Source organism: Henckelia pumila, chromosome 3, assembly GCF_033568475.1.
Source record: "Henckelia pumila isolate YLH828 chromosome 3, ASM3356847v2, whole genome shotgun sequence".
Classification (NCBI taxonomy): domain Eukaryota; kingdom Viridiplantae; phylum Streptophyta; class Magnoliopsida; order Lamiales; family Gesneriaceae; genus Henckelia; species Henckelia pumila.
The window spans coordinates 53,300,425-53,309,831 of NC_133122.1; the positions used below are offsets into that span (position 1 = coordinate 53,300,425).

The 9,407-nt window shown below is 35.8% G+C and overlaps 1 protein-coding gene across 1 annotated transcript; it reads left to right on the plus strand.

The window, feature by feature from the left end:
* Positions 1–4,678: 4,678 nt before the first annotated feature.
* On the plus strand, positions 4,679–8,053 carry LOC140888734 (uncharacterized protein At4g38062-like). Its single transcript, XM_073296434.1, has 4 exons — positions 4,679–4,793; positions 5,255–5,752; positions 5,897–7,389; positions 7,468–8,053. Exons 2-4 carry the CDS (start codon positions 5,279–5,281, stop codon positions 8,051–8,053), a joined length of 2,553 nt encoding a protein of 850 aa, XP_073152535.1. The 5' UTR covers positions 4,679–4,793; positions 5,255–5,278.
* The last annotated feature ends 1,354 nt before the right edge of the window (positions 8,054–9,407 follow it).

The following is a 9,407-nucleotide window of genomic DNA, read 5'->3' on the forward strand; positions in this document are numbered from 1 at the left end:
TCTCTACAATGGAAACAAACTCCTGCTCCCAGAAGACAAGGTCCCGAATGCATCTTCTGACACTTCGGGCAAGTAGGAAAACCTCCAGTATTAGGGGCCCCGCCCCTCGGCTGCTGTGGCCTCTACTGCTGGTTCGGGCCCTTAGACGGCCCAGTATACTGCTTCTTCGCAGGAGACTGCAAAGATGGTCGCTGAAATCCAGACTGAATCTGTCTCTTCCCCTGCTGCTCTCGCTGTATCTCTCTCCTACCCTCCTCTGACCTCAGTGCTCTACTAACTGCCGCCTCATAAGTAGCGACGTCCATCATACGTACGTCATGCTTGATGTCCGCCTTCAGTCCCTCCACAAACTGCCTCATCTTCTCCGGTGGACTGTCTGAAATCAGACACAAAATGACAGCCCCTCTCGAACTGTCTCACATACTCAATCACTGACCTGTCCCCCTGTTGGAGACTCATAAACTCCCGGATCATGCGACTGCGCACATCCTCCGTGAAATACTTGGCGTAGAAGATACGCCTAAACTCCGCCCAAGTCAATGTAGGAAGATGTACTCCCCTGGCAGCACCCTCTCACCAAAGAGCTGCATCTCCCTTCATCATATAAGTCGCACAGTTCACCCTGTCCACGTCAGTAATCCCCATGTATGCAAAGATGGACTCCAAAGAGCGAATCCACCCCTCAGCAACCAATGGATCGGTGGTACCAGTGAACTCCTTCGGTCCCTTTTTCTGGAACCGCTCAGCTACGTCCTCCTCGTGGGACAGTCTAGGACGTGCAGCCTGCTGCTCCAACAGAGCAGTAATCCCTGCCATCATATTAGCATTGGCCTGCTCCAATGCTGCAAGAGGGTTCTGCGGAGGTGGAGGTGGAGGTGGAGATTTCCCACGTCTGTTCATAGGTCTCGGAGGCATTCTGCACCACCACATATTTCTTTATGTAAATCGCCATGCATAACTAAGTGTTTTAACATTAATGCTAACTTAAATTCTTAAAAGTAAATCATGCTATAAACACTTAAAACTTACAGACCGGTAGTGTGAATTTCTGAGCTCGCATAGCAGTAATGACCCCTCCAAGGACCGTGCTTTGATACCAACTGAAACGACCCTAACCCTCTAAATATAAATAAATATGCGGAAATTTTTTTTTTTTTTTACAATTACTAAGTAAAAATATGTACATACATGTCCATACATATATGCACAGAATAAATAGATTTAAAAATAAATAACTTAAATAAAAATGCAACCTTTAATAAATTAAATATCTGAGTCAAACATTTAATAAAATACTGACATAAGCAAAATAAATAAAATTTGCATGCACTGAAAATATTTAAATAAAATGAGTAATAATATCCACCACTGAAGATAAATAAAATGTATGACATGATAAAAATATTCAAAACATGACGTAGACTCAGACAACGGTCACGGGGTTACTGCATGTCCGCTCATAGGTCATCGCCGCCGGTGAGTACTACGTCTTCCTCTACGTACTCACCTGCACCATATCAGTGTAGTGAGCCTAGAGGCCCAACATGCTAACATAACAAGGGTTTAAAATAATTTAAATCACTTTAATACTAATACATAACATATACATGAATGAGCATGCTTAAAAATATCATGAACATAACATAAACTTAAATTAAACTTGAATATCATAATAATACATAAATATTGTTGAGCAAAGTATTTTCTAACATCGAAAGGTCGTCTCCATAGTGTAACCATACATACATTAAATACTGATCAGCGTGGTAAACCAACGTACGTGGCGGTGACGGATCACCTCTTAAATTGGCAGTAAACTGTCCTTCAATAGTTCACATATGGGGACGAATCCCCCTTAAATTATCACACTACTTCAACTTCCAACATAAAATTATTTTCTTTTGCTCAACCTTAAACATTAAATCATGCATAAAAATTATTTCATGAATGCATGTACTTAAATAAAATGTGTGTCCTTCATATATATTTAATTTAATTTCATACTAACATATAAATATTAGAAATAACTTCCATGCATAAAAATAATTAAATATATATTCAAGACACATGCAATTTCTCATGGGTTGTACTGAACTGCTGGCCCTAACACTCAAGCCCAATTTCTTAAATTCTGGCCCATTAACACTGAGAATGGCTCATTAACATACCTAAGCCCATTAACACCTTTCTAAGCCCAATAAATCAATTAAAGCCCATTAGCACATACTTGGCCCAATAACAACTTAATCTGGCCCAATGGGCCTAAAAGCCCAAAGACTGGCCCAATAACTTCCATGGGCTCCCAAGCCCATAAAAATTATTAGGCTAACTTAAAATAATTATTCAAGCCCATTAATAAATTTAAATGTAACTCATTAATTTAATTAATCTAATTAGCCCAATTAAAACACTTTAACTTAATAATTAACTTAAAAATAAAATACCCGAGCCCGACTAACTTAACCCGGACCCGAACCCAATTAACATAACCCATGAATTTCCAGACCCGACCCGGACCACCCCAAAACCCTACAACCCGTCGCCCCTCCCTTGTTTCTTCTCGGCCGCGAGCAGCAGCCCTTCTAGGGCTGCTGCCGCCCTGCTCCGGCCGCCCCTGGCCAGAGCTCCGCCGCCCAGACGTAGCCCATGTCTGGGCGGTCCTAACCTGGTCCCTGAACCCGAGCCATGCAACCCAGTCCCTAGCCAACCCGAGCCCTTTCCGTGAACCCTAAACTGTGCGCACAAGGACCAATCCTTGCACCAGCCCTTACCTGGGCTCGTTTGGCTCGAACCACTCGAGCCACTCGAGTCCAGACCACTCTCACACAGCCTAGGGACCCTTGGCCAGCAGCTAGACGCACCCATGGCTAAAAAAACGTGAGCATGCTTCCACAAAACATGAATAAAGCACATAATCAAAGCCAACTCGATTTTTTTGAAAAAATTTCTTGAATAAATCTGATGATCACACACACACACGCATAAACACTGATATGGCGAAAAAAAATTCGAAAGGAAACATGCCTTGTACCGTAGGTTGAAGAGAAGTAGGCATGTAGAACGATTCCGGGACGACGGGGCGACGACAACTTGACTTGGAGCTTCAAAAACGTGGCTATGGAGTCCTAGGGGGTGATGGCCGATGAAGAAGATGATGAAGATGGTGGGGTGGCGGCTGAGTGATTGTAGTCGGGTGTGGGGTTGGGTAGGTTAGATTAATCTAGGTTTTAAAATAAATAATTAAAATTAGTTAGATAGATAATATAATTTAATTAGATAGGTAATATACATAAAATATAAAATTTTAAACTCTTAAAAATACAAAATAATCTAATATAAAAACATAAATCCCGAAATATAAAATTAAGGGAATTTTAAAGATAATAAAAAGTCAATATTTTGGCTTATTTTGAATAAAAACGGACTCCTAAAAATATATAAAATTAAATACTGATAATTTTGAGAAAATAAAAGTCAAAATAATATTTTTGGGCTCTAAAAATGCTCATGAAATAAATTGGATAGAAAGTTGTTATCTCGTCCGTCCACGGTCCCGTCTACGCGATAAAATAATTTAAATACTAAAAATCATAAAAATCTCAAATTATGGGTTAAATGCTTGAAAATAAATCTTAAAACATGCACAAATAATTCACATCATAATTTAACCCATAAATCTAAAATTTTAAATAAATAAATTTCCTAATTATGCATGCGAATTTACGTATTAAAATACCGGGTGTTACAGAATTCATGAGAGAAGAGAGAATTCATATGAGTCAATACTCAGATGCAATTTTCATTGAACTCAATCACCCCTATTTATAGGAAAAGATTACAAGATACAAATCTGTATAAATATTATATTGACATATTTATTTTGATCACATATCTTTAATAAGATAATCATCTATAATAATAATATATTTATAACACACTTTGATTTTTTTGAAAAAATTAAATCACATAAAATACCTAAGATGATATCATGTGTTAATTTTACGAGAAGAAAATTTTTTCTGACAAAATTCATAAAAAAATATATATTTTTTTACAATAAAAAAGAGCGGAGAGTTATTCTCATGGATAAATTAGTAGACTACATTTATGATTGCGTTAATATAAAACTGGTACAAATTACGACGGGACCCACCACAGGTTCGATTAATTAACTTATAAATTTTGACGGTAATTAACTTATAATTGATATGAATGAACTAGATCCATCGTTTATTTGTACGCGGTAAGTGCTTAAAATAAAAATATCAAAACTTCTCACTAAAAGTTTGTGGTTAATGCATTCAACTCTTAATTAAGTATCCGAGCAACTTAATTATTATGGCGAACCAATTGGAATCCGAAGAAAACCTATCCTTTTTTTAAAAATTAAATTTAACTTTACCATATACATAATCCATTTATTAGCCCCGAGTCACAACTTTAAATAGAATCAGCCCAAGATGAGCCCAATTCAGAGTCCATCATTGAAAAGTGGGCTTTTTCAGGCCTCACCAGTCACCACAACGGATCAATGAATAAAATAAAGTTAAAATAAAAAGATCAGATTGCGATACAACGGCATCATCAAAACGACCAACGACCTCTCTCTCCGCCAAGGATTTCAAATCTCAACGGCTATTTTCCCCCAACAACCTCGTCCATTTCTTGTTCCATCATCACAGAAGCATCGTCGTTTTACAACAAAAGAAAGAAAACAAAATATTCACAGGGATCACAGTTCTAACATCCAATGCGATCCCGAATTACAGATTCTTAATTTTGTCCAGCAACAGGTAATTTTAACATTTGCTGCTTTTGTACTTTAACCTCGTTCTTTCACTTTTTCTGGAACTGGTTTCTCAAATTCTTGTGTTTCTTCACATTTTTCTGGGTTTCTAGCATCGTAAACTTGGGTATTTTTTTTGGTTTATTTGAAGTTCTCATTTATTCATACATACTTTAGTACTAATAAAGTTGATGCCTTGGGGGTTTATTCTTCGAAGTAGCAAAACATTATAGTGCTTATTCTTACTGAACCCTTAGATGTTATTGGCAACAGATACATCAAGGTAGCTAGGAATAACCAATTGTGAAGCATAAAGATACTTTCTTGCCCTGATTTAACAATTTCACGAGTTCCATGATGTAATACGTGTATGATTTGATCGATTCTTTAGGCTGCAACTCGATTCTATATAGATCATTTTTTAAAATCAAGATAATCACCTCTTCGCCTTCTGTAATAATGCAACAGGCACTATAAGCAGAAGTAAAGAGAATGGATGAGGTTTGTAAAGAGCTAGACGAGGCTAAAGCTGAGATCGAAAGGCTTAGGGAACAATCTCGAGTTAAAGTAGAAGTAGCTGACAGTTTAAAAAGAGCTCACATTGACCAGATAAGCAAGGCTAAGGATGCAAGTTCCAAGTTGGATCGACTAGCTCAGGAGTTAAGTGAAAAGGAGGAAGAACTTTTAATTGCAAAGCGAAGAAATGAAGAGCTCGAGTCTCAGTTGACAGATAAAGGGTCCATTATCAAGAATCTCACTTCTTCACACGATAAACTTCGAGTTGATACGAAGGGGGATGTTCGGAAGCGTGAACAAGAGAATGAGATGCTGGGATTGGCTCTGGATGATGCAAATGCCAAGAATATTGACCAAGAACGACAAATTCGTTCTCTTAAAGACGAGATTGAGAGTGTAAAGAGCGTTCTAGATGGTTCACAAAAGAAGCGTTCAGAATTGGCCGATAAAGTCAAGGAATGTGAACAAGAGAACAAGTTACTGGGATTGGCTTTGGATGATGCAAATTCCAAAAATATGGATCAAGGACAGCAAATTTGTTCGCTTAAAGGAGAAACCAAAAGTCTTGGGAGTATTCTTGCCTGTTCACAGAAGTGTTCGGTATCAGGGGATCAGGTCAGAGATTTTAAAGATGAGTTTTTTGAATTGGAGGAGAAAAATAGGAAGTTCGAAGATCAGCTAAAATGGAAGAAAGAGCAATTTGGTCATTTAGAAGAAGCTCATCAGAAGCTTCGTAATGAGTTTAGAATGAGAGAAAAGGAGTGGGAAAAGGAGAAAGATGCGCTTCTTGATGACATCTCTTTATTACAATTGAACCTGGACTCTGAAATTAGAATTTCGAAAGATTTTCAGAGTCGGCTTGAAATGTGTAATCAGGCTCTGGCTCATGCAGAAAGTAAGAACAAGCTTTTGGAGATTCAACTATTAGAATCCAGGGCAAGTTTTGAGAATGTTTGTTGTGAATACAAGGAAGCCAAATCAGAACTCGAGCGTTTGACTGATCAAACTGGCCAAGATATGGCAAATATGAGGAGCACGTTGAGAACAAAGGAGGTGCTTTACAACGAGATGGAATACCAGTTCAAGAAAGTGGAGCAAGAGAAGCAAGAGTTGATGGTTTGCCTTAAAGAAATCCAAGAAGATCAAATTCGTGAGGCGGGAAGATTTTCTTCCTCTTCTAAGCTTCAAAACAAGCTCAGATCCTTGGAACAGGTTCACAGGGAGTGTTCAGAAAATCTTAGAGCCAAAGAATCTGAGTGGCATATCAAAACAGAGAAGATAACGGCAGAGCTAATACTCTGTAAATCAGAGTTGAAAGACAAGGACTTGGCGTTGAATGAGGTTAAAATGGAACTTGAAGCTTGTGATTCTCTGATTTTGAACTTGGAGTTGATGAATCAAGAGACTTCTCTGATGCTATTGGTTTTGAGATCAGAATTTTTCGAGGCCCAACTGAGGCTTGCTGATATTCAAGCTTATGCTGATCATAAAAACAAGTGCATCGAGGACGACATAAGTGGTCTAGTCGAAAAATTGGAAGCAAAGGAGGCGGCTCTCAAGCGGGTTTGTAGCAAACTCGAGGAGGAACGTGAGGAAGTGGCAGTTTTTTCAGAAAGGGTTCAAGTTCTTGAAAGGCTGCAAGTTCCTCTTCAGAATGAGCTCGATAAGCTCGAAAAAACCCTCAAAGAATCATCAACCTGCCAACAAAGTTCAGAGCAAAAAGTGTTGCAATTACAAGGTGACTTGACCGAGATTCGTGATGCTCTGGATAGGACAAATGAAGAGCTGAATGACAAACTTTTTGAGGCAAATAAACTTGAATTTGAAATGAAGATATGGAGATCGATCGCCGAGCAGTTGGAAGCAAACCTCAAACAAAACTATGAACTACGTAGAGAATTGGAAGCTTCTCTGCTCGCACATACTGAGGTAGAGGTTAACCTTAAACAAGAAAAAGAAAGCCTTGGCCATCTACTTGCTGAGAAAGATGAAGAAATAGACCATCTTCAGCAACAACTCGCTGAGAGCACAAAGGTTGAAGAGACAGCAGATTGTTCATTTCAAAACGTGGAGATATATCAGAAAGAATGGCACAATGTGGAGCAAGAGTGGGTCAAGAACGAATTCGAAGGAGCTATTCTTGCTCAAGTTGATGCAGAAAAAACCCACGATCACGAAAAACAAACCCTTCACCAGCTTGTAGAAGAGAGAGACCAGAGAATATACAATCTGCAGCAGCTTGTTGCATCGTTGGAACACGAGTTTGAAAGCTCAACCACGTCTTTTTCATCTAGGCTGTCGTATATGCAAGAAGAGATGAACATATTCCACGACTGGTGGGAGAAGATAAAGACAGCTGAGGTTCTAAAGGAGATGGAGATTCAAGAGAAGGATCTGATGATCATGGAACTTGAAAATGATTTGATCGACGTCGGAAATAAAATACAAAAAAGCGAGCTCGCACTGGAAAGAACACGATTCGAAGTCATGTCATCAGAGAACAAAGATTTGTTGGATACAATGGGGTGGTTGTTTGATAGAATCAAGAATCAAACTTTAGAAGATAACCATTTAATGGATAATCTGGGAAAGATGGTTCAGAGAATGGACATGGAAAATCCGGATATGAGATTAACTGGTGATGATTCCAAAGAGAACGTCAATATTAATCGTTTCTCCTGCTCGTTCTTTTTGACGAAGAAAGCTGAAGGTGTTGAAAGAAGATCACCCTTGAGAGCTTTTAACAATTAACACTACTTGTACTTTTTTTTAATTTTTAATTTATTTTTTTAAACTCCATTGGCTAGTCAAACATTTTCAGTTTGGAAGTGTGGAGGTCTCATGGTAATTGCGGCTATGGTCATAATTTTTAAAATTACAAGAATATAGCAGTATCTATTTATTAATGTAGTAATTGTGGTGTATTTCATTCAGATATTTAATGATTTAATAATATTAATTATTAATATTGATTATGTTTTTAAATTATATATTTTTTTGGGATTTGATACATTTTTTATATTGAATTTAATAGAATATCACGTATTTGCAAAAAGAATTCTTCAGAAACTCATATTATGTAAAGAATTTTACGTTATCTTCATGTTCGAGTTAAATTTTTTTTTATTTATTAATGTAAACATTTTTACTTATATAAATATAAATAGGAGTCAAATCGGTTATTTCTTACATGTATATGTATATGTAATTTATTTTTTGGATTTTTTTATTTGATTGATGATAATTTGGGCGAGTTTAGGAATAGAAGTGGTGGTTAAAAAATAGACTCTTTAAAAGTGACGAAATAAATTTAGTTCAATAATTCAATTTTATTCTTTTAACTAGTGTTTATTTTAACTAATGTTTGGTTATTAAATTAGTGTTCTACGCACTCGTGCATGCATAAATATTATTTTTTTTTTGTTTTAAATATTTGTGTGAAAAAAACTATAGATTATATTAAAATTAAAAACTTTTAAAACAAATTTAATAATTTTTTTTAATTTTTTGGTGATATTAATTTTGTGAGACAATTTTCTTACTTTATCAAATCAATGAAAAATATATGTTTCAAAAAAAAAATCAATGAAAAATTTTAAAATTTTATTTTAAAATTTTATTTTTCATTTTTTATGTGAACTAAGTCGCCGTCTCATTGATAAATATCGGTGTAGGCTTTTATGAATTTTTATTAAATAAAAATACAATGTTATTGTGACTTGAGAATAGGATACTTGGTAGATAATATCTTTGTTATTTTTAAATTAATAATTTTTTTATATATTTTTATTAAGAGTGATGGAGTATTAAATTTTAATAATGCGGATACATATAAAATTGAAATTTATACTATAGATGTAAATAAGATTGCATATATAAAAAAAGAATAAATGCTTAAGGAAAATAAAATTTAATCGATAAAGTTATATGATGATGATAAAATTATAATCTATAATATATATTGTATAATAATTTCACCCTTTTTATTAATCTTTTTTTTATCGAATCATATCAAGATTTCTTTCATGTTATCCCAAATTTAACACTTTATTTTATATTATTATTAGATATATTAAATGACTAAATTATCTTAATTTTATCTAAT

Bases quoted from the DNA above. Each gene is read 5' to 3' on its own strand.
- LOC140888734 (XM_073296434.1), top strand. From the start codon at position 5,279: ATGGATGAGGTTTGTAAAGAGCTAGACGAGGCTAAAGCTGAGATCGAA. The intron at 5,753-5,896 runs GTCAAGGAATGT...TGTTCACAGAAG, and splicing joins GTTCAGAATTGGCCGATAAA to TGTTCGGTATCAGGGGATCA. The intron at 7,390-7,467 runs ATGGCACAATGT...TGCAGAAAAAAC, and splicing joins GTGGAGATATATCAGAAAGA to CCACGATCACGAAAAACAAA.